At 32.0% G+C, this 15766-nt stretch overlaps 3 protein-coding genes across 3 annotated transcripts; 1 reads left to right on the forward strand and 2 right to left on the reverse strand.

The window, feature by feature from the left end:
- Positions 1-835: 835 nt before the first annotated feature.
- LOC133299136 (probable polyamine transporter At3g19553) lies at positions 836-2776 on the reverse strand. Its single transcript, XM_061498573.1, has 2 exons — positions 1815-2776; positions 836-1378 (listed from the first exon to the last, which is right to left on the reverse strand). The coding sequence occupies exons 1-2, from the start codon at positions 2774-2776 to the stop codon at positions 847-849; spliced, it is 1494 nt and encodes a 497-aa protein (XP_061354557.1). The 3' UTR covers positions 836-846.
- A 3381-nt stretch (positions 2777-6157) lies between these two features.
- LOC133299154 (uncharacterized) lies at positions 6158-7556 on the reverse strand. The gene is made up of 4 exons (XM_061498596.1): positions 7424-7556; positions 7169-7308; positions 6794-6919; positions 6158-6695 (listed from the first exon to the last, which is right to left on the reverse strand). Exons 1-4 carry the CDS (start codon positions 7454-7456, stop codon positions 6530-6532), a joined length of 465 nt encoding a protein of 154 aa, XP_061354580.1. The 5' UTR covers positions 7457-7556; the 3' UTR covers positions 6158-6529.
- A 3654-nt stretch (positions 7557-11210) lies between these two features.
- LOC133299147 (small ribosomal subunit protein uS14z/uS14y/uS14x) lies at positions 11211-12830 on the forward strand. The gene is made up of 3 exons (XM_061498587.1): positions 11211-11366; positions 12416-12515; positions 12609-12830. The coding sequence occupies exons 1-3, from the start codon at positions 11305-11307 to the stop codon at positions 12615-12617; spliced, it is 171 nt and encodes a 56-aa protein (XP_061354571.1). The 5' UTR covers positions 11211-11304; the 3' UTR covers positions 12618-12830.
- Positions 12831-15766: the final 2936 nt, after the last annotated feature.

Raw genomic sequence — 15766 nt, forward strand, 5'->3', positions numbered from 1 at the left:
GAAAAAACGAACCCCCTTATTTAAACTATTGAGTTTTTCTTTATCATTTGATTTATTTACTTTAGATATTAATTTATTTTAATCTAAAATTTTAGAATTTAATCTTTATAAAAATATATTAAATATAAGTTCAAACTAAACAAAATATAATAAATACATCAAACTATAAATTTACAGTTAAAATTTGATATATGAAATATCAAATCAAGCATAAATTATGCAACGGGGCAATTATCAATATTATTTAAAAAAATTAATATTTTCAAATAGAACATTAAAGTGGAGAAGCAAAATAATCATTTAACCAACGATGGGTATGGTGTATATGAAAACCCACTCACAATAGTATAGATAAAATAAACAAATGTTCCCCTAAAAAAAAAAGACAAAATTTTACATGCGTAATATTTTCCCCATGTTGTTAGAATATTTATTCTCTCTAACTACATACAACTTTCCCATTTACAATAAATAAATTTTACATTAAGGATATTCTTCGACTTTACCCCAAAGTTATATTTTAAAGATAATTATAAACCAATTTTAACTATAAATTAATAGTAAAAACAAATGTTAAAGATAAGTAAATTACAACACAAACAAGATTCGGTATGTCATGCTCAGCCATTCCCCAAGCCCACCTCTGCTCTTTGAATAATAGTTTTTTTTTTTTTTTTTGTTGGTAAATAGAAAAAATAGTTTTTCTTTACGTACTGGAATTAATTGGCTCAACATAATAGAAAACCACACCCCTTTCTTGCTACCCGAGTAATGTCCAAGAAGGCCAAAATATGTTACATGGATATTGTAAACTGTTTACAGAAATTACGTCAAGATAAGAACCTGCTAGTTTGGTTTAGAATCACTTTGCACTAAAGACAATTCTTCTTCCACACCAGTAAATGGTGAGCTCACAAGAAGTTCAACATCCTTGTTTTCTTGGTCAACCAGTTCTGAAATAACCGAATGGCATTGCTGCAAGCCATTGGAAGGTAAGGAAGGTGGTTCTGCTTCAAACAGTATCCAATTTTTAGTCTTGGCTTGAACCAAGATAGGGTACAGTACAAACCCCACGAGAATCACTGCTCCACTCACGAAGAACGTTCTCAAAGAAGCCAAGCACATTACAAGAATAAGCAACAAAGCAGGAGGCAGGCAAAGCATAGCCACCCAATATGTTCCCAATGGAACTCTGTAAGGTCTATAAAGATTTGGTTTCCTCAATCTCAAAGTTACAAAAGCTGCAAACTCAAGAAGCATTCCTACAGCATATAAGAAATTGAGGAACTCGATGATTTCCTGAAAGCTCATCCACGACAAGAAGATAACTCCAGTGGCAGAGAACAAAATGCTAACAGTGGGTGTTCCATACTTAGACCTAGAAAGTATATAGTATCATATAAATGTTAAATCATTGAAACTTTTTCATTCAAGCAATTAACATTAATACTGAAAATTTTCATCTAGCGCGCTCAGTTAAGTCTAAAGGAAAAGGTATTAAAGACACTACAAATTCCCTTTTAGGAAAATTCTTCAAAGATTCCTTCCATTCTTCAAAACAAATAACTTTCATAGAAGTATAAATGGCATAATTTTTGTTTATACACGAGCTAATCTAAAGGAAGATAATCTATAAATATTATTTATGATCGATATAAGCTATAAGTTAACCCGTCACACAGCATGCCTAGGTTTTTCATTGACAGATAAAAGAGGGTAAAATAATAATTGAATTTGATTCCTTTAAGTTTTATTTGGAAAAGAAAATTCTTATACTAATAAGAAGGGAAGCCATGGCATAAAACATTTCTGACCTTGAAGCAAATACAGCTGGAAGCATTCCTATCTTGCTCATCCCTAGAAGTTGAAAAGAATCACTGCTCATTTCTGCTTCAAACAAGCCCAAATTAGACATAGCAGCAGCCGCTTGAATCCACAGTTTGAGCCAAGAGCCACCAATTAACATGCCCACTTCTGCAAAATAACCATCTGTCCATTCACTGGGCGAAGATCTCAAAGCACCTGTTCCCGCAAGTAGTGGAATCAAATATGAGGACATCACCAAAACCAGTCCTCCAAGAAGTGCTTTTGGGAACGTTTTACTGGGATTTTCAACCTCTCCTGCAAGGGTACTTGCCTTATCCCAATAATTTAAATTCCAGAACATACAATTGAAGTATCCTCGCCAATCCACCTTGTTAAAATCTACAACAAGCCACCGCCTGGGCCTAATATGTGGAATGGAAAGAATACCCATTATGAGAAATGGGGAAAGTGAGAAAACGGTAAGCAGAACAGCAGCAAAGCCAACAATGTGAAGGCCTCGGTAATTCAAGTAAGTTAGTGTAATGGTGATCCCTAAAAGAGCAGGGATTCGAGCAATCATTCGGTTAAAGATTGGCAAAGAATGCTTCAGGTAATCCAGGAACAAAACCGGGTAAAGTGCATTGTCCATAACCCCACTGAACCATTTCCAAAATCCTTCCTGAAACCCCCAAAAGGGTCCAAACGCTGAGGATATCCAAACAACATATCCGCCATTGACAGGGAAGCTTGTGGCAAGTTCAGCTGTAACCAGAGCTTCTGGTATACTCCAGATTAGAGGGAAGATCAAGAATCCAAGCAAAGATAAAAGAGGACCACCTCCAGCCCTGACTGAATCCTCCACTCCAAAAGGACCCCCAGACACTTCATAGAAGATTAGAGCTATGAGAGGTAATAATGTTAGTTTTGGATTGGATTTCTTCACATCACTTACTAGTCCCTCTGCACCCATCCACAGACAGGTGAGGAAGTGATTAAAGTTTAAAACTTGTTAACTCCCCTAGCTGAATCAAACACATATGAGTATATGACATAGCAGATAGGATTGTATCATATTTATTTCAAAGCAGATACTGTCATGGGAAATGGAAAGTACCTATTTTGATTTGAGAAGGGTTAGTGAACAAGTGCGTGCGCCTTAGTCTTGCATGTTTTTTGCTTCAAGTAACCCAACATAGGATGCTCTCAGTCTCAGATTAACCCCTTTCTTGCAGAGATCAAGGCTCAAGCTACTCCAATTGAGATCTGTTCCCAAACTTTTGACTTTATTCTATTCTATAATAACGTGTTCAACGCGATGCCGCTGCAAATGGGGGGAAGAATATCTATATTCTTTTCATGAGAATTGATAAGGTTTTGTTATGTCCGCAACCACGTGCAAATTATGCAATGTTTTAAGTTTTTAATTTTTGATTGGGACATCACATCAAATGGACGAGGCCATTTTTTAACAACGTGATCCACGTCAAAGTCAACATCAACATCAACTTCAACATCAAGAACACTTTTATTCCAAATTAATTAAAATCGGTAGCATGTAAACCCAAATAAAAGATGTAAAAGAGTTGAAAAAAGATAAAAATAAAAATAAAATAAATAAAATAGTAATAATATATATAAAGGCAATCAAGGATATGTACCGATGGGGCGACTACTTGTGTGAAAGCTTGTAATGGAACATCAAGTTATTTTTCTATCGCAATAGATGTATATCAAGATTCAGCTTTAGGTCATTATCTCTTTGCCTTTTATGGATGAACTAACAAAAAAATATTCAAGAGTAAGTGCCATAGTGTATGCCATAGATGATATTATGAGAACAAAGACGGTGTTAATAGAAAACTTTCACGTTAAGTGGGAACAAGACTGAGTATCTGAAGTGTGAGTTTTCTCTAGCAAGAGATAAAGACCAAGATCCTATGCACCTACTTTGTCAAGAGATACCCAAAAAAGATATTTTTAAATACCTGAGATCCATTTTGCAAAAAGTGGAGAGATCCATAAAGTACCATCAAAGACAAATTATAAAGTGAAAAAAATTACAGAATTACAGTATAATAATAAAACATTATTTAATAATATTAACATATTCTATATTAAAAAAGTTAAAGAACAAATAGATGTTACTAATATAACATACTCTATAGAATTTAAAATTAATTATTATTTGTTCAACCTTGTAAAAACTGATAGACATGGTCAGCGCTTTGATTTACTTGACTGTTATAGTTTATACTTAAGGGGTTGCTTTTTTCAGTTGCAGACTTGCAGGTGGATATGAGTTGGGACTTAACTTAGTTTGATATATAAAAACTCAAACTCATCTCAATTAACAAAGAACTTAATTTTTTTAATTAATTAACTCCTAATTCTAACTTATTAAATTATTAATGGATCGAATTGTAAAAATTTACAGAATAACGTTGATTCACTTCCGCGTCCTACATGCTAAGTGGCCTGAAATCCTTATTCTCACGACACTTGGACTTGATAGTCTTTTTTTAAAATACATACAGGGAGTGTTTGGTTGGGGAGAAAATTTTTAATACTAGAAAAATGTAAATACTAAAGATCTGCAGGGAAATTGAGTTAGATAGGAAAGTTTTAAAAAAGTCGTTTGGTTGGACAAAATTTTACCAGGAAAATTGAATTAAATTTCTGAATGTGTGTTTGGTTGAAGATAAAATATTGATGGGAAAACTTAATGAAATTACAAAACTATCATTGTAAAAACACCTTGATTTTATTACAATCTTCGAACCACAAAAGAAGGAGGGGTAAAGTTGTCATGCCTTCATCACCTTTTTCACAGCAATTCCACATGTTCAGACGGCTTCCTCAACAGTACATAAACCCGTTTTTTGCTTGTCTTCATGATTTGCTAGGCAAAGCTAATTGATGGGCAAATCTACCAAAAAGCTTCAACCAAACGTTGTTTCATCAGATTCCCCATGCACTTTGCCAGCAAAATTTTCACTTCTCCCCGATCAAACACTACCATATAGTCTTTCTACTACAGGCTAGGCAAACAGGAATTTTCCCATGGAGCATAATGGGACAAGCTGGAGCGTGAGCAGAATGTACTTGAAGTTAGGGGGTTTTTTGTAGAGGTTTTTTTTTTTAAATCCGAGAAATAATTGAAAAATATATGTTTTCTTGAATGTTAGTAAAAGGTGTTTAGTAAGCTAAAATTTTCCCGAAAATTTATGGTTAATTTTACTGAATACGTGTTTGATTGATTGTGAAATATTAGTAGGAAAGTGAGGTTATTTTACAAAAATAACCCCAGCTTTATGTTTTGTTTGAAATATGATTTTGTGTTGAAGGTTAATTTCATCAATAATTTCACGCTCCAATTTCTATTTCTCGGGACCGAAATAGTTCCATCTAATCTATGAAACTTCACTTTTACATTTCATACTGTAAATTGCACACAACATGGTTTGCTGGAAAAAGTTTGTACTCTAGAATTTTTTTCTTTTTTCTTACCAAACACGGATTTCTTTTTTGTTGTACCATGCTTTTTCGGGTAGTGCAAAAAAATCCGGATACCAAACGCCCCCGAGTGTGAATACAATAATATTTTAGGAAGAGACCTTTTTCTTTATGTAAAAGTTTAGGAAAATACACATTTAAATAGATAGGAACAAAATTATTTTGATAGCGGAAAATGTTAACAATCCAATATTTCATTGTATTTTATTGATCTTCAGGAGCAGTGGTGTAAGTCACATAATATGTCAAATCTGACATCAAGATTTAGAGACTCCTCAAATCAGGGTCTAAGGACCTGGATTTAGGGCTAAAGCCAACGAGTTAGTCCCTTCCCCAATAAATAAATGCCTATAAGTTAGTTGCGGGAAAAGAGGGTAAAAAAAATCCAGGGCATTCACAGGTAATTGGTGGATGAGTCCCCCTCTCAGGTATCAGATACTAATTATAACCCTCGGTTCAAATTCTTCATCTAAACGGGCAGAACTCAAACCATGCTCAAGAACTCATTAGGCTAGATAATAGGCTCAGTCACAAGAATTAACACTAGTAGGCCATGTACAGAAGAAAGAAAGTTCATCCAAGCAAGATGGTTAACTGACTCGTGCATTCCTAATCAACAAAACAACTACTACTACTCTAATTCGCAGGGTTGAACAAGTCAATAGTCCATGACATGTTTAGCAGTCTGAATATTTAGCCTCCACACAAAGAAAACAGAAATCAACTATCAAGCTAAATCCAAAGCAAGAAGTCATGAACCATAGGTTATCTAGAAAAAAGATAACCACAGACAAGTCATTACAACTTCCAGAAAATAGAGTTAATAAAGGATCCAAGCCAAGGAAGCTGAACACAACATAGTTTTACAAATCCTATTGGATTTTGAGAATAGCCAAAATACTATGAACTTTTATAAGACCGCATTATCTCAGTAGTTCATCATAACAGTACAGGAATCTCATTCTCAGATCAGCTACCTAAGGTTACAAAACGTTGTGCAAGCAGAAGAGGGAATAAAAAGGAACCATCGGGAATTAGGAGAATCAACTTCTAATACGCAAAATTTTTTATATTTCCCTTAAAATGGCCTACCCAAATGTAGGATTAGAAGATCCTAAGTCACCTGTAAAGGAATATAGATCCTCTCAAAAACTTCAATATAAGCAAATAATCAATGGACTATTCTAAACCTCAACTCCTGCATGAACCTTCAAATTTCAGCTTGGTTATCTCCGGCAGAAGGATGTTGATTTGTTCGAAGTGGTGGAGGCTCATCAAATTTTAATATATAGGCTACTTCATAAACAGGACGCAGTTGCGGAATCACTTGAGCATCCAAGTAAGCATCACAGGAGAAACACCAGACTGACAGATCACTATATGACAAAGTGCATTAATGGGGCAGCACAAGCATAGATAGATAGACTGGCCGATAAAATTTGCATGTCAGGGGACACAAAAAACATGTCAATACCTGAAACTGAGCGCCACACTATGATTAGTCTCCCGAAAATGCTGGAGCATATGCTTGTTCACAAAACGGCTACAGAGCACTTCCTTACATGACAAACACAACCAATTTTCACTCGGGTGTTGGCACCTGAAAAGTTTAATTCACTTGGAGATTAGATAATCAATAATATTTTAATTCATATTGTGCAGTGCAGAATACATATTTGCTTTTAATCAAATTATGAACCAAAAAACCAACTGAGCAGAATGGCCAAGTCTTTGAGGGTACCGTTCAGGTCCATCGTAAAAAAAAATTGTCAGGTTTCAACTCCAAGACTAGGTTTTTATGGTAAAATGTAGAATTTGGAACAAGACCCATGTCATAGAAAAAGCGAACCTGTTGCAGGGAGTATGAGGGGTTGGAATGTGGGTAAGATCTGCGGACAAGGAGGCGAGGTGATCGCATGAAGTTCGAGCATCGACCCAACCCGATTGAGAGCCATAGATTAAGTCGTAATCTTCTTGAGATAAACCCTCCTGATCATCACACCACACCACATCACATCACACAAATAAATAGAACTAGATATATGAACACATAAGTGTCATGAGCATGAAGCAAATTGAGAGGGTTTTGTTTTGTGGTGAATACCGGTAGTGGTGGTGGAGAAGAAGAGGAAGCCATGAACCTTGCCGCCTCAATATTTGCTCTTTGCGAGCGATCGATCGATCGGAAGTCGAAACACAATTTTATAAACCTTGTAATCTAAACATAAGCAGATCTGATCCACCAAATCCCTCTTCTTTTAAACAAATTTACCAATTTATGTTTGTTTCAAAAAAATTTTTTTTACCAATTTATCTCATTTTCAAAAATTCTAGAGTGAACCTCTTTTTTGGTCCCTAAAAAAAACACGGTCTCTAATTTAGTCCCTAATTTAGTCCCTTACAAAAATAAATTAGTCAGGTAGTCACTAACAAATTCAAAGTGGACTCATTTTAGTCCTTTCGAGGGACTAATATGGGTCTTTTTTGAATTGGTGAGGGACCACGATTTCAACTAAATGGTTCCATTTTGAATTTGTTAGGGACTAACTGATTAATTTATTTTGCAAGGGACTAAAGTGGGGACCGTGTTTTTTTGTTATATTTACTCTAAATTCTATGTTAACTTATCTCCCTTTGATCGAATTGACTAGATGAGTCATGAGTGTATAATGTCCGGCATCGAGGAACAGTGACCATTTTGCTACATTTGGACAAAAAAATTATCAAACTGCCACGCCAGTAAATTATGCCAAAATGCCACGCGGCATAATTCGCTACACAGTGTAGCGAATTATGCATGCAAGTAATTCGCTACACAGTGTAGCGAAATATGTCACGTCATAACCAAAAATGTCACATGTCAAATCTTGAGAAATTCGCTACACTGTGACATTTTTGGCGAATTATGCCGCGTGGCATTTTAACAAAATTTACTGTTGGCGTGATAGTCTGGTAAATTTTTTGTCCAAGCGTGGCACTTTGGTCACTGTCCCAGCATTGACTCGAATATTATAAAATTTATTTAGTTATATAATATCTAAAATTAGAAATAGTTCTTTTGGCACAATTTTTTAGAATTCAAAAAATTCAAATTAATTTTTTTTCTAGCATATTATTATTTTTGAATTTAAAGATATTTCAAATACAATTATAAGATATTATTCATAATTTCTACAAATTCAAAAATATTTATTTTATTATTTAATAATAAAATAGTAGTGAATTAAATTTTTTGAACGAAAAAATCAATAGAAAAATTATTATTGTTAATAATAAATTTAATATTTTTTGAATTTTAAAGATTGCAAAAGATTATGCCAGGCAATTAAATTTTTTTATGATTTTAAATATAATTTGACTCAATAAATTTAACAATAATTTTCAGTTTAATACCACATTTTAATTTAATATCATTTTGCTTAATTTAATTGATGCAATGCCTTTTGTGTGAATATTTTTTTTTTTTTGGTAAACAAGAAGACTTCAAGCCCAAAAAAACAGGAAACAAACTACCTCAAGCCTTTTGTGTGATATTTTTTTTGTTGGTAATCTAGCCTTTTATGAGATATTTACTTGAATAAATATTTGTCATTTACTCATTAATCTATTTTAGTAAATTATTTATTCGAGTAAATATTGGATAATGAACATGTAAAATTTAACTTTTAAGGTGAAACTCATTTGATTAACTTTGATCAAATTAAATATATTGTTTTGAAATTTGAAATTTAATTGCAAAAAATTAAGAATGAATTATTTATACTTTAAAATAAAATAAAATAAAAAATTAACTAAAAAATAATATAAAAAGAGAAAAAAAATATCCATACAAGTATTTTTATAAAAAATATTAATGTAAATATTTAATATTTTAAATATATGTGTATAATCAATATAAAAATTATAAATTAAATCATAAAAATACTTTTTTCAAAATATATGTATAATTGATACAAAATAATTAGACACAAAAAAAAGTACAAAATAATACAAACATTTTATTTAAATAAAAAAATGACATCTATCATTCTGTAAAAAACTAATTATAAAATATTAATCACTGTAAAAATGAATGATTATTCAGTGAAAATCCAACTCTTTCGTCGTAAAAAGATGTTATTAAGTATTTTACGGACTTTTTTTTTTTTTGGAAATACAATGAAAACTAAAGCAACATCAAAAAAAGCCCTATGCTGGGCACAATCTTGGGAGACTAACTCCCCTCAAGTCATTACGAAGCAATTCCAAACAAGCCGTTGGAGGGACATCCAGCACAATTAGCTGTCCATCCTGATGAGGTGCATGAGTAGCAAGCCAATCAGCAACAAAATTGCCTTCTCTATAAGTATGACTAAGCTGAATAATCCAGTCTCTTTGAAGCATGCTACGAGCTCGGATTATTAAAGCAGAAAGAGGATGACTTACGTCACACCCTTTTCTTATAAATTCCAAAGCCACCTTAGAGTCACCCTCCACAAAGACTCTCCTAAATCCCTTATGCCAAGCCAGATCCATACCTGTCAAGAACCCCCAAATTTCCGCTGAAGTAGAAGTACCACTCCCAAGGAATTTTGTAAAACCAGTTAACCAGTTCCCAGCAGCATCCCTTATGACTCCACCACATGCAGTCCTTTGCCCACTGTCTATACTGGAACCATCCACATTAAGTTTTACGGACTTTTTTTAATGTTTCTCACTACTTTCTACCTGTAAAATTGTTAAGCCTATTAGTAGTGTTTAACTGTTTATTATTATTTCTACTCTGTTGAAAAATACTTAATATTTAAAATTAAAGCTATTTAAATTTGATTTTTGAATTTGATGGGTAGGAAAAGAGTTCGGCATTTAATGTTACTACAGTGAAAAAAAACACATATGTAACAAATTTAACATAATATAAAATTATAAAAATATATGCAGAGTTGATAAAAAATAATTGAAATTTGAAATTTAACTTGCAAAAAAATAAAAATGACTTATTTATATTTTTACGAGATAGACAAACTGATTTATTTTTCTCTCCGTGCATTGCACGGGTAATACACTAATATATATATATATATATATATATATATATATATATATATATATATATATATAGAGAGAGAGAGAGAGAGAGAGAGAAAAGTTATATTTACAATATTTTTTTTTACAACCTCTTACAAACATATCTTAACACCATTGATTTCCGCCAATCAACGGTTATCATTTATTGTGAATTAATAATTAATTAATGAATTTAATTTGCATAAATCATAACCGGTAATTAGCGAAAATCAACGGTTGTAAAAAAAAAGTTGTAAGTATAGCCTACCTCATATATATATATATATATATATATATATATATATATATATATATATATATATATATATATGGGTAAATAATTCTACAGTCACTTTAGATAAAGTTACCTACAGCTACCAAAAATCTACATCATTTTAATTAATGAAGTGTGTTTCTGTAATCTTAGGTGAATTAATGAAGGGTGTTTTTGTAATTTTGTTTATTTTTTTTATCTTATACATTTTATTGAAAAACTCTTCATTAATTCACTTAAAATTACAGAAACACTCTTCATTAATCGAAATGACGTAGTTTTTGGGTAGCTGGAGTTAACCTTTTTTAAAGTAGCTATAGAAATATTTTTTTTCATATATATATATATATATATATATATATATAGGAAAATAGTGACATATTCTTTCTTTTAAAAATTAATAAAAAACGGACAAATTTTTTGATCTTTTTTCTTCCGTGCATACACGGATAATGCACTGGTTTATATTTATATATTTTTCGGTCAACCAATACCCATCGAGTATTGGATTTAATAATACTGAATAAAAAATAAACCCTAGGGTTTTGACTCTCCTATATATGTTAGGATTTCGGGGAGGCTAGTTCATACTCCTCTACGACTGCGAGGCTAGGGTTTTTAGAATTCTTGCGTCTTCCATCTTCGCTGAGGAACAAATCGAAATCATGGGCCACTCCAATGTGTGGAATTCTCATCCCAAGAACTATGGACCTGGTTCTCGCACCTGGTATCTAACTCTTCTTCCCTTGTTTCTCAATCCGTGATGGTGATTCACAATGATACAGTTGATCCATTTACCTGTTTATTTATCCTCAATTTCATGTTGTGACGGTTATTTAGGCTTTTGTTTTTAGTTTGAAATCTTTCTTTTGATCCCGTATATAAGAGCGTTGAATCGTTGCTCCGTATTTCTGATAACAAGTTTGTACCTCATTAATTGAGTTTGATTAAGCTCGCCTACCATCTCTGTTATATAATTATTGCCATTTTTGGATTGATAAGTTTGAAATGATGACTATTTTTACTCGATGTTACGATGAGCCCTTTTTTTTTTTGTTCTTTCTCTGTTGATCTTATATATATGCCTCATATATATTTATATTGTTGGGGTTTCAATCAAAAAGTGAGTTATGTTATGCATCGGTGTATAGGCGGGTTTCGAGATTCATGGATTAGTGGTTTAGTAACTTCTTAAATTGTTACTAGCAGTGTAAAGGTGCTGAATCATGGTTTAAGACATTTGCAAAATGTCATTTAAAGTCTTGATGCAACAATTATTTTTGAAAGCTGTCCCCAGTGCTGATCTTATTCAATGTGCTAGGATATCATCACACATGCTTCTTCTGTCTAATTGCTTATAAAAGTGTTTTACTTTGGTTGTTTTCTTTAATGATTGATGTGGTTGTTTTCTATTACGGTTTTAACCATGGAAGTGGCTTGCTATGAGCCCGTTAATATATATGCTATTCTTTTGTAACTTCTATGCATGCGTTATGGTATATGTATTTCAGGCTTTTTTGGGCTGTGGTACCTTTTTCCACATTTGTTTTAGGAATTAGGTCATACGTTCTTTGCTTTTAATATTTGTTTTACAGAGCTACAGTGATTTTGTTTTGCAAGTTTAGACTATTATATTTTAGATATTCTCAGGAAACAAGTGTATTTGATAGATTTAAGTTTGAATTGGAATACTAGTTTGTCAGTTACTTCTACTTGATCTGGTTTGATTTTGTTTTGATGATAATTTCGTTTACTATTCTCTCCCCTGTTTTGCAGCCGTGTGTGTGGGAATCCTCATGGAATGATTAGGAAATATGGCCTTATGTGTTGCAGGCAGTGCTTCCGTAGCAACGCCAAGGAAATTGGCTTCATTAAGGTAAATGTTTTGATGTGCTTTTCAAATGAAGATTTCTATAATTGTTTTAGCATGGGTTGTCATCTCAATCTATTTTATTTTATGATGTTGCAGTATCGCTAAGTATTAGTCTCCACCTGCCCCAACCGTTGGAGATTCTGGCATTTGATGATGATGATGATGTGGGGATGGTTTTATTGTTTTAAGAACTTGAGAATTTTTGTGGCATTTAGTTAATTTAATCTTCAAACTTATGTTGTGGAACTAAGAATATTTTTTTTATATTATTGTTTTTAGCTAATCTACATCGTTCTCTGTGATTCATTTATCATTCTGAAACTCTTATACAAAAAGAATCTTTGTGTGATATCAATTTTACGATGATGGAAAAGCCATTACATAGTATTTTCTGATTACAGGGCACATTTGGACGGTTTTGTGTCATGCACTACTTAAATTTTGAAAGTTCGGTGATTTGCTCATGGTGCTAACTATATTTTAATTGAAAAATAGATTTTATAGTTTTGATTATCGGGTTTAGTTCCTACATGCCCGAAAAAGGTTTCAACAACTGAGCTAGTAAACAGATATCCGTAGTTATTAGAGACAGATGAATACAAGTTTAGTGATACTCAATTCGTTTTTAGGCACAATTAGGTGGGAGAAACTGACTCCGTAGTAGCCGAACTGTGAAGTTAGGGCGAAATAAAGGTTTTTTGCTTTAACAATACAGTTTATTTTTGTCGTCGTTTGCAAATAACCAGGTAATCATGTTTATTTGAATCTATGACAATAATTTCAATTTCTATACTCGTTGTTTTACATTTAAATAATTATGGGATCTTATTTGATGACCCAGTTTTGATGCTAACACTACTCCCAGACTCTTTTTTTTTTTTTTCCACACATTCTAAGTAACACTACGGGAGCATTAAATGTAGGATAAATTTTTTAGTAGGTTTTGGGAGGAGTTTAAAGTCTTAATTCTGGACCCGTCCCGAATCGGATTAGTTGCGAAGCAATGAACCGATTGGAATATTTCCTAAAATCTTATCGGAATTTTATAAAAAAAAAGTGTAAAGTTTTTTCAATATCGGGTTTTCAAAAATATCACTCATTTGATGCTATTGTTGGATGATATTTTAGATAAAGATTTGTACACAAAATAAAATCTCGAAAATATTAGACTTTCCATAAAATTTTCAGAAACTTAATACTAAACGTGGATAAATAGGATTATCATTGTCATTTTTCCAAAATTTTCTCTTACAAACACCTGTGAGATAATAAGAAAGGAATCTGTGAGATAATAAGAAAGGAATTTATTATAAAGATAAAGATAATAGAAAAATGGGCAAAAAAAATTAATTTAATGTTTTTTAAATAATTAATTACGAATTCAAGGCTGTTTTGGAAATAATTACACATTTATTACACAATTTCACGCTCAATTTGAGCGTCACCAATTACGCCTAATTAAGGCGTCATTAAAGAGGCAGTCACGCCTAATTTAGGCGTCAACTCATCAGGTGTTGACATGTGTCACATTTTTTTCAAAATAATAATAATAATTTAATCGTAAAACTTCTAAAGTCCGTAACTTTTGACTCGGGTATCCAAATTAGGTAATTCTTTTTTTGATTTTATGTAATTTTTTGAGATCTATGCAATGACATTTCATTTATATATTTTATTTCTCACAAAAAAATTTAAATTTGCAAGAATGATTTTATAAGAGCGGTTAAACTCAGAAGCCTCTGAGTTCTGAGTTTGTGATTTAATATAAAAAATAAATAAAGATTTAATTTGTGATTTAAATTAAAAAAATAAATAAAGATGTGATTTGTGATTTGATTCGTGGTTTGAAATTAACGATGGCTTACAAATGTTTTTCAAAAATAAAATCCTTCTTCCTTAGAAATTTAGAATATTTATTTAATTATTTCCCTTATTAATACAGAGTTTTCAAATTGATTTTTGAGTTTAAATCACAAATCAAATCTTTATTTTGTTTTCCTTATTAATAATAATTGTTATTTTTAATTTAAATCACAAACTAAATTTTTTTATAATAAAATATATCAAATGAGATGTCATTGCGTACATCTCGAAAAGTTATGCGGAATCAAAAAAAGAATTACCTGATTTGGATACCGAGTCAAAAGTTATGACCTTCAGAAGTTTTACGATTAAATTTTTAATTCTTTTTTTTGAAAAAAAAGTGACACGTGTCAACACCTGATAAGTGACGCCTAAATTAGACGTGATTGTCTCTTGAGTTACGCCCAATTTAGGCGTGATTGGTGTGACGCCTAAATTAGGCGTGATTGGTGTGACGCCTAAATTAGGCGTGATTGCCTCTTGATTGACGCCCAATTTAGGAGTGATTAATGATGCCTAAATTGAGCGTGATATTGTGCAATAAATATGTAATTATTTTCAAAACTGCCATAAATTCATAATTTTTTATTTAAAAAACAATAAGTTAATTTTTTTTTGCCTAGAAATGTTATAAAAATATCTTGGCTCACTTTTCGTAAATCTGACTGAGCTGTTTTAGTTATTTACATTTTAAAAGAGTCATCCTTGAGAAATTTTACTAAACACTAAAGGAGTGGCTTAGAAATTTTAATTCATTGTCTTTTAAAAAAACTTAAGTAACTCTTTTCAATATCTTGTGTGTTTTAAAGACCTGGGCCACAAGGTTAAAAAAGAAAGAAAAAAGTATCTACATGGAGTTGAACACCATCATTAGATCATGAACGTGTAATCTTCTAATATTCCCAGGAGGATTATCCCACACTTGCAACCCAGAGTCATCAAATTGGCAAGATAAACCGTATGTATATTTCCTTCCCTCGTATGCAAGATCCCACATATACATCTCTATTTTTATAGGGCAATGATTGATTCAGCTATTCTTAAAGAACTCAAGGGGCGGTAACAAATATCCTTTGTGCGTCACAATTCCCTTTTCTATGTATAATTGATTAATTTCGCGGAGAGGCAGATGTCACTGAGCACTTAGTACTTTAAACAAGTCGAGTCAAGCTTTATATTTAGTTTTGGTTAACGAAAAAATAATGATGTGCAAATTTAATTAATTTATTTAAATGAGTTAAACTTAGAGTTTAGACTTGTTTGAAAATGTAAAGTTTGAGCTTGCCTTGTTTAATTTGTTTATGACTTATTTATTATCATTTTTCTTTATAAAATCTCTTATTAAAGTATTCTGAAGCTCATTAATTTTATATTTGATAAACATTTTCATG

This window comes from Gastrolobium bilobum, unplaced genomic scaffold, assembly GCF_033153095.1.
Source record: "Gastrolobium bilobum isolate Gb01-03AN ecotype WA unplaced genomic scaffold, APGP_CSIRO_Gbil_v1 utg500, whole genome shotgun sequence".
NCBI lineage: Eukaryota > Viridiplantae > Streptophyta > Magnoliopsida > Fabales > Fabaceae > Gastrolobium > Gastrolobium bilobum.

Bases quoted from the DNA above. Each gene is read 5' to 3' on its own strand.
- LOC133299147 (XM_061498587.1), top strand. From the start codon at position 11,305: ATGGGCCACTCCAATGTGTGGAATTCTCATCCCAAGAACTATGGACCT. The intron at 11,367-12,415 runs GTATCTAACTCT...CCTGTTTTGCAG, and splicing joins GGACCTGGTTCTCGCACCTG to CCGTGTGTGTGGGAATCCTC.
- LOC133299154 (XM_061498596.1), bottom strand. From the start codon at position 7,456: ATGGCTTCCTCTTCTTCTCCACCACCACTACCG. The intron at 6,920-7,168 runs GTTCGCTTTTTC...TAAACTTTTCAG, and splicing joins CCTCATACTCCCTGCAACAG to GTGCCAACACCCGAGTGAAA. The intron at 6,696-6,793 runs GTATTGACATGT...TTTGTCATATAG, and splicing joins AGTGTGGCGCTCAGTTTCAG to TGATCTGTCAGTCTGGTGTT.
- LOC133299136 (XM_061498573.1), bottom strand. From the start codon at position 2,776: ATGGGTGCAGAGGGACTAGTAAGTGATGTGAAGAAATCCAATCCAAAA. The intron at 1,379-1,814 runs GTCAGAAATGTT...TATACTTTCTAG, and splicing joins CCAGCTGTATTTGCTTCAAG to GTCTAAGTATGGAACACCCA.